This window comes from Elephas maximus, chromosome 9, assembly GCF_024166365.1.
Source record: "Elephas maximus indicus isolate mEleMax1 chromosome 9, mEleMax1 primary haplotype, whole genome shotgun sequence".
Taxonomy (NCBI): Eukaryota; Metazoa; Chordata; class Mammalia; order Proboscidea; family Elephantidae; genus Elephas; species Elephas maximus.
In genome coordinates, this window is record NC_064827.1 from 84,580,541 (window position 1) to 84,596,121 (window position 15,581).

The 15,581-nt window shown below is 44.2% G+C and overlaps 1 protein-coding gene across 4 annotated transcripts in view; it reads left to right on the plus strand.

Moving 5' to 3' along the window:
• The first annotated feature begins 2,133 nt into the window (after positions 1–2,133).
• The window catches only part of ENTREP1 (endosomal transmembrane epsin interactor 1), a 98,614-nt gene continuing 85,166 nt past the window's right edge, over positions 2,134–15,581 (plus strand). For 3 of the 4 annotated variants that reach the window (XR_007518640.1, XR_007518639.1, XM_049895673.1), the window contains exons 1-2: positions 2,134–3,046; positions 14,380–14,436. Coding sequence is in view for 1 of the 4 variants with exons in the window: in XM_049895673.1 (XP_049751630.1) it covers positions 2,645–3,046; positions 14,380–14,436 (459 nt within the window). In the remaining 3 variants the exon portion in view is untranslated. The remainder of the gene's footprint in view (positions 3,047–14,379; positions 14,437–15,581) is intronic. The other variant, XR_007518641.1, reaches the window with a different exon arrangement.

Sequence of the window (15,581 nt, forward strand, 5' to 3'; positions counted from 1 at the left end):
TTCTGTAACATATAACAAATGGAAGCAGGTTTGGTTTGAAATCACAAGTGTCTTCAGCAGCTCTCTACATCAACAGGGAACCAAAAAACCAAAACCAACTTCTGGAGTCTGCTGTGCCTTAAATTCAGGGAAGCTCTTCTGTTTCTGTAACATATAACAAATGGAAGCAGGTTTGGTTTGAAATCACAAGTGTCTTCAGCAGCTCTCTACATCAACAGGGAACCAAAAAACCAAAACCAAACCCCTTGCCTTCCAGTTGATTCTGACTCATAGCAAACCTGTAGGGTAGAGTAGAATTGCCCCAGAGGGTTTCCAAGGCTGTAATCTTTGCAGAAGCAGACTGCCACATCTTTCTCCTGAGGAGCACAGTGGTGAATTCGAACCAAATTTTTCGTTAGCAGCCAAGCACCTTAACCCCTGCACCACCAGGGCTCCTTCTGACAGGGAGCAGCCTCCTTTAATTAGGTGACAACTAAGGTCCTCTGGAAATGGGTGGGAGAAAGTGAGGAATTTGTTTAAAGGGGTCCAGAGAAATCTGAGCAAAAGAGCCTTTATACCTGAGTGCGCCAAGTGGAAAATAAGATACATATCCGGTGGGAGGTATATAGAACCTCCTTGCAAGTTCGCTTTCATCATGAGGAAAAACTGGCAACTGAGTTCCACTGGACAATAAATACACTACAACCATTGTTTCCTTGAACTTTCACCTACATTAATGAAGTATTTGGGCCAAATTCTTAAGTGAGGCCCTTCCTCACTTTATTTTTTAAGTCATCCTGAAATGGCTTTGAATCATCCCCTAAGAGATCAGTTCCATACAGCTTGATCAGGTAAACTAAGGACTTAGTGTAAGCAGAGGTTTAGGGGATGCAAAGAATCAAGGTTGGGTGACAGAAATCCAAGGCCAACTACTTAAAGGAGTTATGTGGCATAGCTCTAAAGGCTGCGGCAGTGTTACATGGGTTCATGTTTACAATAATCAGAAAAAGAAACAAATATAAATGTGACCAGTAACAACAACAAAAAAGTAAACTGTGGTAGAAAACTATGGAACCAAAGCAAAAAACCAAACTGGTTGCGGTTGTGATGATTCCAACTCATAGCACCTCTGTAGGTGAGGGTAGAACTGCCTCACAGGGTTTCCAAGGAGCAGCTGGTGGATTCTAATGTCTGACTTTTTGGCTAGTAGCAAAGCTCTTAACCAAGCCACCACCAGGGCTCCAAAAAAGAAGTCAGGAAGTATTAATCCCAGGTGCTTTAATAATTAAAAAAATGCACATGTAAGCACACATATACGTTGCCTGTACATCACATTTTGTATTGAATTAAGTAATGAAAGAAAGAAATACAGTCTTCGCAAGCAGAGCATAAAAACTGGTAAAGCTCTCCTTTGGTTAATTAGGAAGGAGAACGTTAAATACTCCCACCATACTGATAAGATAAACTGCCTAATACTGGGGCTGACTGACTGCAAGCCTCACTGCTCTGGTTCTTATCTAGAAAAATCAATTAGAATCATTCTGTGCGTAAGAACACTTTTTCAACAGATTAGAATTCTTCCCAGGTAAAAGTATACTATTAGAGGAAATCATTTTGCAAAGACAAGTCATCACTTTTTTTAATAAGTTTTAAAGATGTCTCATAAATTACCAAAAGCAGTCGAGGACGCTGATTAGAATTTTATTAGGATATTTCTTTTTAAGTCCGGAATTTTGTGTTTCAAGGCGAGGCGGACAGAGTGTAACCCTTGCTAAGCGCTTAGAGCCACTCCCTGATCTTTTTTTCTGGATACTGTGTATTTGTTCCAAGTGTAACCTAGTCTTCCCACGCTCGCTCCTACTCAGGTACCGGGAAACCCCCAGTCTCCCCCCTCTCCAGAAGGTGCGACCTCAGCGCAGTGTCAGCGCCGGGAAACACCAAGCAGATGCCGTCCAGGCAGGTCCTGCGTCCCCGGAGCAGCGACTTCTCGCAGCCTCGTCCTTCCCGAAGCCCTGCGTCTTAGACCTCTTCCCAAAGCTCCTCTTCCTGACATCCCCGCTCTGGGCGGGGGGGGGGGGGGGGGGGGGGGTGAGGGGGGGGGCGAAGTTTAAAGCCGGACTCCCTTCGCGTCCAAGGTTGCCGCGGGTTGCTCTCTTGGCTGTACGGTTACCCGGGTGAGGGTACACAGCGCTTTCCCCTACGCGCCTCTGTAGCCTCAACTCTGCGAGTGGGGGACAGATTCTTACGCTGTCGGCCGTGCCCTGGCGCACAGTCCCTTCCCGTTCGAGGGTCTTATTCTAAAAATTGGTGCAGGGTCCCCTTCCTGGGCCCCAGGGAGCGGGTACGGGCTCGGCTGTGACCCGAAGACGGAGGCATATTTGGCTACCCGCGCGGCTCGTGCGCAGGGCGCGTGTGGGTGTGGGTGGGTGAGAGTGAGGGTGCGGCCGGGGGCCGGCCGGAGGCGGACCCGCCGGGCGGCAGGTGGGTGCGGCCGGAGGGAGCCGGGTTTGCGGCGGCGGCGGCGGCAGCAAATAATTGGGCCGTGCGCATTTCCTTCCCTCCCCTCGGCCTCGCCGCCCACCCGCAGCGCCCAGTGCGCGGCGCCCGCGGCTCAGCGCCGCGTCCCCTCCCCGCCGCCGCCGGCCGCTCCTTTCCCGGCCGGTCCATGTCCCTGCCCGTGGTGCTCCCGGGCTCCTGCTGCCCCGTGGCCGGGCTTTCAGGCGGACCACAGGCCGGGGGTCCTGGCGCCGCCGCCGCCGCCGCCCAGGAGCCGCCGCTGCCCCCGCTGCGGCCGCGCTGGCCCCGGGCCGCGCTGCAGCCCCCGGCGCGGCCTCGCTGCACGGCCACCTCCGGGGTGCTGGCCGCGCCGCCCGCGCTCTCCTCTCGCCGGGCCGCCGCCGCCGCCGCGGCCCCGGGCTCCGCGCTGCTGCCCGCCCGCCCACTGCTGTCGCTTGGGCTTCTGCAGCTGATCCTGGGCTGCTGCATGGTGGCACTCAGCTTCGGGGCGCTGTCGCTGAGCAGCTCCCCGCAGGTGAAGAACTCGTGCCCTTTCTGGGCGGGCTCCTCGGTGAGTGCAGCGCGCCCCCCGCTCACCTTTGCAGGGCCGGTCATGGGGCAGAGGGCTCTGGCTGGTTCCCATCACCGTCCGTTGGTTACCACCGCCGCTCCCCGCGGGGCTGCAGTTAGCACAAACCCGTAAGGCCAGCTGAAGTTTTTGGAGGCATTGGGAGCAGCAGAAGAAAAAGATTTTGGAGACAACTGAGTTTAGGGGTGAATGGGGTTGCGCCTGGGCAGTGCAGATTCTTCTCAGGCTAAAGGATTTTGTTGTTACTGTCAAGTTACTAGTATAAAACAAAAATTTCCAGCACTTTGGGAGATTGGAAGGATGGGGGGGGGGTGTGATGACAGGAAAGCCGGAGGAAAATAATTAACCTCCTTTTGAAGATTGAGTGTTTACAATAGTGCACTGACAACGTCCACGCCGGGAAGGCAAGGGTTTTGATCTGTTTTGTTCACTGATGTATCAACAGTGCCTGGCACACAGTAGGTGGATTTGTGGAATGAATGAACTGACAGGTTGATGGGGGGCACTTGTTTTATTCCTCATTGTCCTTATTGTGTGGACTGGATTCTTTCTGACTAATGGTGACCCTATACAACAGAGTAAAAGTGACCCATAGGGTTTTCTAGGCTGTAATCTTTACAGGGCCAGGTCACCAGGACTTTTCTCCCACGGAGCTGCCGGTGGACTTGAACTCAGACCTTTCCGGTTAGCACCAAGAACTTCAACCATTGCGCCACCAGGGCTCCTTTATTCCTTGTTAGTCCACACGTAAATGTGAAATGTATCTCATGTAGGATAGCTCGCCTGTATTTGGGGACAAGTTCAGGAGGTAATGAGGGGGTGTGTGTAAGCCAGTGCTTGTACCTGGTCATTAAAGCAGGGCCTTTTTTTTTTTTTTTTTTAAAGCCCCCACTGGGTTCCTGGAGCCACACAGGCTGCTGTGCAGTGTTTAATTCTCAGGAACCTGAGCCTGTCATTATCAATGAGCTAGGCAAAGCTCCAGGAGCTAGGCAGCTACCTGGAATTATCTGCTCAGCCCCAGGACCCAGCTCTGTCTCCTCTAACCGGGAAGGCTGATTCCAGGGCAAAAGGGTGCCTTCTAAAATTAAAAGCCCAAATCAGTTTACCCTTGAGTTATTTCAGAGGTAAATACACTTAGAGGCCTCTGACAAAGGCTGCTGCCTGCCAGTGTCCGTGGACACTGGGTGGACACTCACCCCTACCTCCTTACCATTTCACAACTCCTAAGACATCCAACCCCTTGAGGTTGGCCGGGTGCTGAGAGTCCTGGAAACAGGTCTTGGTAGGATGATTGTGAGAGATGAGTATTTAAAGTAAATGACCTTTCTTTGAACTAAATTAAAAGGGCTGGCGTGGCCTGTAGTTTTTCCCCGAAATCTGTAAGGTATGCATGTTCTGAAAGCTGAAGAGCCATTCTTTTCCAGGTCGACACATATGCAGATTCCAGACCAAAATTTAATATCAGGAGGGCTAATCTGAACCAAAAGTAATTCCTGGAATAAGAACGTTAGGCTCCTCGACACTGGCCTGACATTTTATCCTGAAATTGATGCCAATTTGCTTTCCTTTGAAATACTTTGATGTTGATCTCTGTCTGGTACATCCTGTGCTATATGAGCAAAGTTCACAGTTTGTACACCATATAAACAGAATCCCACCCTCACCACCCTGCTGCTGGGCTCTGCCGATTGCCCCTGAGTGTTTTATAGACTCTAGGAGGAAGCCTCCTCCAAGCAGGGTGGGAATTAGATCCTTCCTGCTCCCTACTCCACTTGCCAGGCTAAATTCGGCCAAATGGATTGTGCATTTCATTTCCCTAAATACCAGGGGCCAGCAATGACTCTTGCATACATTTTTAGGTATTTGCACTTTGTGAAATGATAATCTGTTGTCTTCTCAAACGCAGCTAGTTTAGGATTAAAAACCATTTTTGAATTATTTCAGGTAAATGCACTTAGATACCAGTCCAGCCACGGTTGGATTTGATAAAGTATAAAAAAAGGCCATCAGCCAGAAGATGAAGGGTATTACTCCAGGGCCTGCTGGCTGGGTGTGTCCTTGTCTCCCACTCAGTGGTGACACTTAGCAGAACTAGGCAAACAGGGAAAGCTGGGGAAGTACTGGTGATTTGGAACTGACAAATTCTATTTTAGGAGGTAGTTTTCCTCCCGCGCCTCACCTCCAGGTCTATACACAACCCTGTAATAGTTGGTTGGAGTCCAGGGTGGTGCAAACGGTTAAGTGCTGGACTACTAACCAAAAGGTTAGTGGTTTGAACTCGCCTAGACGCCCGTTGGAAGAAAGGCCTGTCTTTTGAAAGATCACAGCCATGAAAACCCTATGGACTACCATTCTACTCTGACACACATGGGGTGCCATGAGTGGGAATTGACTTAATGGCAACTGGTTTAAGGATTGGTTATTCTAATTTTTTGGTGACGTGTTCCTGAAGTTGACCTCAGAATTTGCAGTGATAACAGAACCAAGAGATACCGCACCTGTAAAACAACTAAATACAATTTTAAAAAGATGGCAATAGGCAGGATTATTCTCTTGGTGTTTTAGGGCAAAAAAAAAAAAAAAAAAAAATCTCACCAGTAGCATATGGTTTGATTTTAGGTACTATGCATGAGAGGTAGATTTTTTTTAGAACTCTGTATTATGGAAATTTAAAAAATTTATACAAAAACAGTGCAATGAACCCTCATGTACCCTCGCCCAGCTTCCACAGTTGTTTCATCTGTACCCCTTGGACTCTGCCACTGGCCTCTCTGAGTGGTCTGATAAATTCTAGAAGCATGGGTGTTCCAAGCAGGGTGGGAATTAGATCCTTCATGCTGCCTAGTCCCTTTGTCGGATTAATATCCTGTATTATTTTGAAGCCCATCTCAGACATCGCATCGTTCATTTGTAAATATTTCAGTCTATGTATCTTTTTAGAAAGAAAATGTAACTTCATAGAGAGGCTGCATAGGAGTGACCGGAAGTCTTAAGAACCTCCTTCTGCTTTTAACATTATATTATGAACATTTTAAATCTCAAACAAAGGTAGAAAGAGTGGTATAATGAACCCCCACTTACCTTTCAGCTTTCCTAGTTACCAATACTGGTCCGCTCTATACCCACATCCATCCCCCCTTCTAACCACCCCCTGGATTGTTGTAATACAAAATCCCAGATATCATAATTTTAACCATTAAATATTTTCATATGTATTTCTGTATAAAAAGGGATTTAAGAGCACTTATAATTATCACACATGGGTCCCTGGTGGTACAAAAGGTTAAGTGCTCGACTCCTAGCCTAAAGGTTTCGTGGTTTGAACCCACCCAGAGGCGCCTCGGAAGACAGGCCTGGTGATCTGCTTCTGAACGGTCACAGCCTTGAAAACCCTGTGGAGCAGTTCTACACACTGAGTCGGAATCGACTTGTTGGCAACTAACAACAACAATCATCACACACAATTAATTAGAAAGACAACTAAAATGAGGTTTTTATGTAAAAGCTTAGAAATTATGACTTGAGAACTGTAAAAGCTTTTTTTTTAAAACAACTTTATTGAGATATAATTTACATACCATCCAATTCACCCATTTAAAGTATAAAGTTCAGTGATTTTTAGTAAATTCAGAGTTGTGTGACCATCAGCAGAATCAATTTTAGAACATTTTCAGCATCCTTCTCCCCAAAAAACGCCCTATCCATTAGCAATCATTTTTTCTCTCCAGTCTCAGCCAACCATCGATTAATCTACTTTTTGTCTGTATAGATTTGTCTTTTCTGGGTATTTTATGTAAATAGAATCATACAATGTGTGGCCTTTTGTGACTGGCTTCTTTCACTTAGCATAACGTTTTCAAGGTTCATCTGTGTCGTAGCATGTGTCAGTATTTCATTGCTGTGTATTGGTGAATAATATTCCACTGTGTAGACATGCCACATTTTATTTATCTGCTCACAAGTTTTATTGGGATACGAAACTAAGTAGCTGAGTGGAAGTGCCAACTTAAGTCTCAGGTTACTTCAGACCCAAGAAGGAACACAGTAGAAGGATATCCTCGGATTTCAAGCTTTGAATGACCATCCTGAGCCTTAGCCTGCTATATCAACTGAACTAGCAAATCTTCTCTTGGCTTCAGTGACAAATTTGCTTGCGTTTTTGATACAAAGTTAAGTTCTAGGGACATATAATCATTTGAAAGGACCATTTTGTTAAACACAGATATTTTTCCATGCATCTGTAAGTGTTCTCACCCTGAGTTGAGATCCTGAGGCTTCCTTCATTTGTCTGAACCTCAAAGGTATAGTTTACCTAATTTGTTCTATAGTTAAGAATTAACAAATTCTCTAAGTTATTTTTCCCCCCATACTTAATATACTTCCAGCAACTTAAAGGGAGTGTTTTTAATGTACTCTTTGTTTTCTGAGCACTCTGCGGTCATTTATTTTCTTCCTGGTGTCCTTGGTTAGTAATTCTATATATTATTTTTCTCATAGTTCATGAGGGTAACAGATTATTTTTCTCATGGTTCATGCGGGTAACAGATTAGCCACCTTTAAAACTGAAGTTTGACTGCAGGTGGGTGGCGGGGGGAATCTAAACATCCGTGTTTAGGTAGGCCATGCTGTCATGACTCCCGATTTGGGGTGCATTCAGTTAGTATTAGTTTCCGCTGGGATCATGGGTGACCCAGCCCATCCCACTGCACTAGATTTCACGAAAGAGAAGAGAGTTGTACTGGTTTGTCTCTTCTACTGCAAAAAACAAAATTCCTGACTTTGATGACATATAACCCTTAAGAGATATTTCAGGCAGGTGGTAGAGAATTGGTTATTTTTGTTTTTTTCTGGCAGCCTTTATATGCTTGCATACATTCATATCTTTCTGCTTGAAGACTGATCTGAACTCAGAACCCTCCTCTCCCTGTCAACTCTGTGGTTCTTTAACAAGATTCTGTAAAAAAACCCAAACCCATTGAGTCGATTCCGACTCATAGCAACTCTATAGGACAGAGTAGAACTGCCCCCTAGGGTTTCCAAGGAGCAGCTGGTAGATTGGAACTGCCGACCTTTTGGTTAAGAGCTGAGCTCTTAACCACTTGTAAAGGGACAAACATCTGTAAACCTTAAGGTAAACCTTTTTAAAAAACTGCAGTGACTAAACATAAAAAAAGAATGGGTACTCCAAGGGAGAAATAAACCCAAAACTGAAGTCTTTACCAGTTAAATATCAGTAAATGTATCTTTTTCTATCTAATCATTAAATACTACTTCCATATTTAAGGAGCATTTTAAATAAAAATTTTTGATGAATTTAGTGGTTTTATTTGGTCCTTCATTTTACATGACAGCAGAGTCGCCTTAAGTTCCCTGCCTTGAGTAAGTGGTGGAGCCTCTTTGAGCCTCAGTTAACCAAAACCCGCCAATGTCAAGTTGATTCCGACTCATGGCGACCCCACGTGTGACAGAGTAGAACTGTTCCACAGGGTTTTCTTGGCTGTAATCTTTACGGAAGCAGATCTCTAGGCCTTTCTTCCACAGTGTTGCTGGGTGGGTTTGAACCACCAAGCTTTAGGTTAGTAGACAAGTGCAAACTCTTTGTGCCACCCAGAGACCCTTGAGCCTTAGTTTTGTATGCAGTAAAACCTGTGAAAGCTGGAACCTGTGTAAGGTGGAAACCCGTCAGAGAAGAAAAACTCAAAATATTTTTCACTACTGGAGAGCCATAGAAAAGTGATAAGACTGCATCCTGTTAAAGGTGGAAAACTTGCAAGACCCAGAAAAACAAGGCTGCTCCGTTGAGTGCTGGCTCTCACAGGCTTCACTGTATATCTCTCTCTATATATATGTAGAGAGAGAGACACTGCGAGAGAGAGCGCCCTGGTGCACAGTGGTTAAGAGCTCAGCTGCTGACTAAAAAGGCTGGCAGTTCGAATCCACCAGCTGCTCTTTGGAAACTGTATGGGGCAGTTCTACTCTGTTCTATAGGGTCTCTATGAGTTGGAATCGACTCGGCAGCAACAAGTTTGGTTTTGAATGTATGTATGTATATATATTTGCCACTGTAAATGCAAAGGGTTGATAAATGCAAATAGGCTGATAAAGAAAATATTTTGAGCGCTTTGACAAATTAAAAAAAAAAAAAAACCATTGCCAAGAGTCAATTCCAACTCACTGTGACCCTATAGCACAGAGTGGAACTGCCCCATAGGGTTCCCAAGGATCACCTGGTGGATTTGAACTGCCAGCCTTTTGGTTAGCAGTCATAAGTCTTAACCACTACACCACCAGGGTTTAAGAGCTATGGCTGTTAACCAAAAGGTTGGCAGTTTGTATCCACCAGGTACTTCTGGGAAACCCTGTGGGGCAGTTTTACTCTGTTGTTTAGGGTCACTGTGAGTCAGGATCAACTCGACGGCAATGGGTTCAGTTTTTCTATAAATTATTTTGTGCTTATTTACAAGTTAACGGGAAATTTACAATATGGCTCTTTTTATCTCTATGTTTAGATACAGCAGCTTCTGACAAATGATCCAAAACATTTTTGCCCTAAGGCATGTTAATGGATTAGCAAGGAAAATAGGGCATCAGAGTTATAAGCTTTTGATCATAATGGTTTTGTTTTTAAGCTGGAAAATTAAGGCCCATTAACCATTGATGGTGGGTAACAACGATTCCTGCCTCGTGTATCTGGGAACCCTTCTTTGTAACGTCAGAAAAAAGAAAGGCCTCAGCTTTTCTTGTAAGTTACAAGGAATGGATCACAGGTGAGTGAAACCAAAATCGCAATAAATCTCATTATAATAACCCAGAGATAATTTGGTGTTAGGAAATAGATCCTTGCCTGTCAACTCAGGGCGAGTTGCATCTTGTGCTGGGTGGAAGGAATGCTGATGGAGCTGCTTTTTGCTGCTGGTGTACTTTTTTAAGAAGCACAGGTGATAAAAAATATGTCTGGGCTTACACAGTCATTTTTGAGCAAGTTGGTCTCCATTCATTCATTCTCGCCATAACTAACTGGGTTCCTGCCAGGACCCATTAGTGGTAGGAAGGTGTATACTCGCAACTGCAAGTCCTCATGAAATTACCAGTGAGTGGAAAAGACAAACAAGAAATAGCCTTATGGTATAATGGGTGTCATGAAGGCCATTGTTAAGGAACTTTCTTGACTCCATGCTGCCCCAGAGAATATTGCTGCCCCAGGGAGGTAAGTAGTTGCTGACGAGTCGATTCCGACACATGGCGACCCTGTGTGAGTGTCAGAGTACAACTGTGCTCCATAGGGTTTTCAACAGCTGAGTTTTCAAAGATCACCAGGCCTTTCTTCCGAGGTGCCTCTGGATGGACACGAACTTCCAACATTTTGGTTAGCTGCCGAGCTTTGTGAAGTGTTTGCACCACTCAGGGATCCCTCCAGGGAGGTAGAGGCATTGAATACTCTGCTTCCTTTTTTCTGGTTTCCTCATTCCCTCCCCTATTTGTGAATCTTCCTCCCCCTTCAGGGTGAGCATCTCTTCCCTTGAGTTCTTAAAATATTTATACCCAAACGGCAGCACTCTGCTCCCATGCCATCCCAAAGGCTTCTAACCATGCAGTCCTGCTTCCTCTTTTTCCCCTTCTTCCCCTCCCCACTCAGAGTTCCTCAAGGGCTTTAGGGTTTGATTGGGCTTAAGGACTCAAGTGGGTGTGTCCTTTGTTGTTGTGCTCAGGACTGAGGAAGATGGGACTGCATCTCCCATCTGGGACTGGAATAAGATGGTGGTTTAGAACGGATTCAATACAAACCCAAGTAAAATCCCAACAGAATTTTTCTAATAATAATTATAATATAATATAATTAAATATAATATATTTTTCTAATAATTATTATAATATATTATTATTAGAAAAATTCTATTGGGACTTAACTTGGGTTTGTATTGAATCAGTGAAACTATTAAAATGAAAATGACATCTTAAATGTTTGTCTCCTAATCCAGGAACATGGTATATGTCCTGACTCAGGTCTTCATTTCATATTGTTCATTAAGCTTTGTATATCTCCCTCCCCCTAGAGGTCTTAAATATCTTTGTCATGTATATTTTGAGATTATGGCTATTTTTCATTTGTCATATAAATTTTGTACATATTTATAATGTTTCTATAGTTTGTAACTAGTACATGCAAACAAAATACTGTCTCCCCAAAGAAAGAAAAATAGTTGAGTTTTTTTTTTTTTTTGTTCCAGATACCTTTCATTTGAAACGACAGCTCTGTCATGACCCATTAAAAATAAGAACTATAAATACCTTTCGAGTGAGCAACCCCACCCCTGAGACTTTGCCCAACAGGAATGAAAGCACTTGCGTTTAAGATACGTCTACGTTACATGGATGTTTACTGCAGCTTGTTTGTGAGGACAAAAAACTAGAAATAGAGTGAAGGTCCTAGAGTATGGAAGTTAGGGTACAGTCATACAGTGGAATGTTATATAGCCATTAAACTGAAATGAATTAGAGTTAGTCCAGTGGACATGGAGAGCTGCCCATGAAGTATTGAGAAGAGCAAGAGGTTGAAAAGTTTATCTTTTATGATCCGCAATTGTAACATTTACACCCCCCCGCATGTGCAAGGAGCCCTGGTGGTGCAGTGGTTAAGAGCTTGGCTGCTAACCAGAAGGTCAACAGTTTGAATTCACCAGCTGCTTCTTGGAAACCCTATGGGGCAGCTCTCCTCTGTTCTGTAGGGTTGCTGTAAATTGGAATTGACTGGACAGCAACGTTTTTTTTTTTTTTGTATACGCATATGTTATTGTTCTTGTGTGCCATTAAATCGATTCTGACTCATAGTGACCGATATGACAGAGTAGAACTTCCCCATAGGGTTTCCTAGGCTGTGATCTTTACAGGAGCAGATTGGCAGGTCTTTTCTCCCGCAGAAGGAGCCCTGGTGGCACAGTGGTTAAGTGTTGGACTACTAGCCAAAAGGTCAGCAGTTCGAATCCACCAGTTGCTCAGTGGGAGAAAGATGTGGCAATCTGCTCCTGTGAAGATCAGAGCCCAGGAAACCCTATAGGGCAGTTCTACTCTGTCCTCTAGGGTTACCATGAGTCAGAATTGATTCGATGGCAATGAATCTTTCAGGTTTTCTGTTACAGAGTAGCTGGTGGGTTTGAACCACCAACCTTTCTGTTAGCAGCTGAGCGCTTCATCCCCTGTACAACCAGGGCTCCTAAAATATCAAAAACTAACTGATAATTCAAATCATACTTATATTTTTCTCAAGCGTGCAGTTTGTATTTCTCGGCAGGACAGTCGGGTTTTCAATTATATTTTTACAAAAACAGCTTGTACTTCTCCAGTGAAGTCTAGTAGGTGGCAGGGCAGCAGGTGGGAGCGTGCACACGCATACACTCACACATGTAAACACATGTGCACACACATTACAATACATATGTACATGCAAATGCACACACATGCAAGTACATGCACACACACGCAAGCGTGTTCACACACACACATACACACACACAAGCTTGTGTGCCACACACAGTCCACAGAGTGGAGCTGGTGCTGGATCCCAGGGGTTCTGAGGTATTGCCATAATCACAGTCAGGTAAACTTTTTGACCCAGAAGAAGCCAGAAGATGGTTTCTTCCGCTTACCATACTTCTAAGAAAACAAGAGTGATGACCAGAGAAGTGAAATGACATGGCCAAGGTCACGTAGTTTTTCAAAAGCCGAGTTGGGAGCTTGGAACTCAAATTCTCTTGGATGCCAGTCGCAATTCGTTAAGGAGATGCAGCCTACACACTCAAGAGCAGCCTCAGGTGCCCTGAATGTTTCAGGCAAAAATAGTTTAGAGGGAGAAAACAGCCTACGGAATTTTATGTGAGTGCAAGGATTTAGTGCTCGGTGGACAGCTGGTAGGACATTTTAAACATAGGTAAAAAAAAAAAAAAACATAGGTAGGTACAAAGAAATTGAGGCTTAGCTCCGCATACGTGGTTTTTGGTCCTTGACGTAAGGGGGTAACCTGGTCCTCTGCTGGTTTCACGTTGTGCAATGGTTTACTCTCAGCTGGTGAGAATGGAGAGCGTTGTAAGCAGGCCCTTGTGCTCTGAATTTGAGGTAACACTGTAAAGTCCTTGCTGGTTTGTAGTTAATAAACAGTAATTGTGAATTGGTACATTTGAAGGATTTTGGCGAGTAAAAAGTACACGTGAAAGAAAACCTTCACAGCGACATTCGGCAGATGTACTTTATTAAACAAAGGCAAATATTACTCAAACAGCATCAAAACGTTCCCAGGCTGAATGATTACTTCAAGGATTCTGTCCTGGCTGCTTAGAGAGTGGTGTTATTCAGAGGGTTGACCTTGGTTTCCAGTTGATGTTTTGGCAAAACCTGGCTTCTTTTTATGGAGAATTTTACCTTGATGTTTATTGAAGTGTCATTTTACAACATGAGATCTTTCTCATTGTATTCCCTTCCCCTTTGTGGAATAAATGCTTAGGGACACTTACTAGTTGCCACACTGTGCCAGGCATTGACCTGGTACCTAGGGATTCAGAGAGGGACAAGATAGGGGTTCACAGTTAGCAGGCAAGACAGAGATCCATCCCACAAATCATTACAATAGAATACAATGAGATTTTGGGGCAAAAAAAGTTATGTGGAGAGGATGGGGGGTCAGTGAGGTTTCTCAGAGGATGTGACTGTTTAGTTGGGGCTTTGAAGGATGTGTAGGAGTTCCCAGGCAGCTAAGAGGGTGGTTGGGAGAAGAGGGCATTGCAACAGAGACACTATAGCCCAGGAATGTCTAGACCCTAGCTGTTCGGTGGAAGGGCAGGTGTGCCAGGAGGGAAAGTGTGTGCTGGAAGGGGTGGGTGGAAGGCATAGAAGTCAGGCTTGAGAAGTGGGCAGGGGCAGGTCCCATAGGGATGCCACCTAACGACGGGAGGAATATAGCCAGACGTGCATCTTACAAGGCTGACCCTGGCAGCAGCAGACTGGGTGCTACTGGGAGTAGAGTCTGGGTTGGAGATAGTGATTCTGTCACTGAGTGGGAGGGGCTTATTTCTGTGTTTGTGTTTTTCACTGACGTTAGGAAAATGTGTACAAACAAAAGCTTCAGGGACTTGGATGTGAAGGGATCGTCCACATTTCATAACTGAGCGGTCTACTAGGGGCCCGATGATTAGCAGGAATAGTAAATGTTTGTTTTAGCGTGCTTTGAAATTTTAGTACTTTAGAAATATGTACTTTAGAGTCTGGGGATTAGTTTATTGGAATAGGTCCATCCTCGGAATTTATGATATTGTTTATCCTTACAGGTGATACTCTCTGGAATCATAGGATTAACAACATGGAAAAGACCTATGATACTCCTGGTACGTACTGATCTTATAAATTGTTCTAAAACCCAGAAACCCACTGCTGCTGAGTTGGTTCCAACTCAAGCATCCCTATAGGACAGGGTAGAACTACAGCATGGGATTTCCAAGGCTGTAAATCTTTATGGCAGCAGACTGCCACATCTTTCTTCCCAGGGGTGGCTGATGAGTCTGAATCGCTGGCCTTTAGGTGAGCAGCCGAGTGCTTTTAACCACTGCACGACCAGGGCTTTCTGTCATTACCCTTTGTAAAACGGGCTATGTATGAAGTCTGTTTAAAAAAAAAAAATTGAAGAAGTGCTTAAGCTTCCTTGTTCATGAAAAAAAAGTTGCCAATGGACATTATTAGAAGTCAGATATTGTATGTTCTCATAACAATAAAGTGAGTTGATAATTTGGCTGGTTTCCTGATTCACTTTAAGCTTCATAGGTACCCCATGCTATACCTGTGTTTCTAGTTCCAGGGTTAGATCCGTTCTAAATGTGGAATTCAAAACAAAACAGCAACAAGCAGCTGCATACTACAGACAATAGTAAATATATGCAAAAGTGGAGGGAATAATATCGTGAACTCCCTGGGTGCATCATCCAGCAGTTATCTGCTCATAGCCAGTCCTGTTCAGCTATACTCTTACCTAGCCCCTCACCTTCCATATTCTTTTGAAGCAAATCTCAGCTATTATATCATTTCTGAATAAATAATTTTTTGTTCTTATAATGTATTGGTTGGCCAATGTCAGAATTTTGTTACTTGGATTTGTTGGATCATCTTTTTCTCACACAGTCTGTTTTCTTGGAAATACAGACGTCTGACAGTGACTTCATCCTTTGTTTCTATTGCCGTGTCATTTAGATTCAGGGAGTACCAGCAAAAGTAGAAAATTAGCAAAGGGACTGCTAGCTTTTAAGGCTAGAACAGAGAGTCTAGGAAATTCAATTTAGTAAAATGAGGATCGAAGTACACTTACTTTTTTTTTTATATGGCATTTTTCTATCTTGATTTCTCTCTAATCCATCTTGAAATGGGATTAAAGAGGTCATCTTAAACAGACCACTGTTTCCTAGGTGATATAAAACTGTACTTAGATTCTTAAATACAAGGAGAAGCGGCTCATTACAGAATCTTTGTACATCAGAGAAAT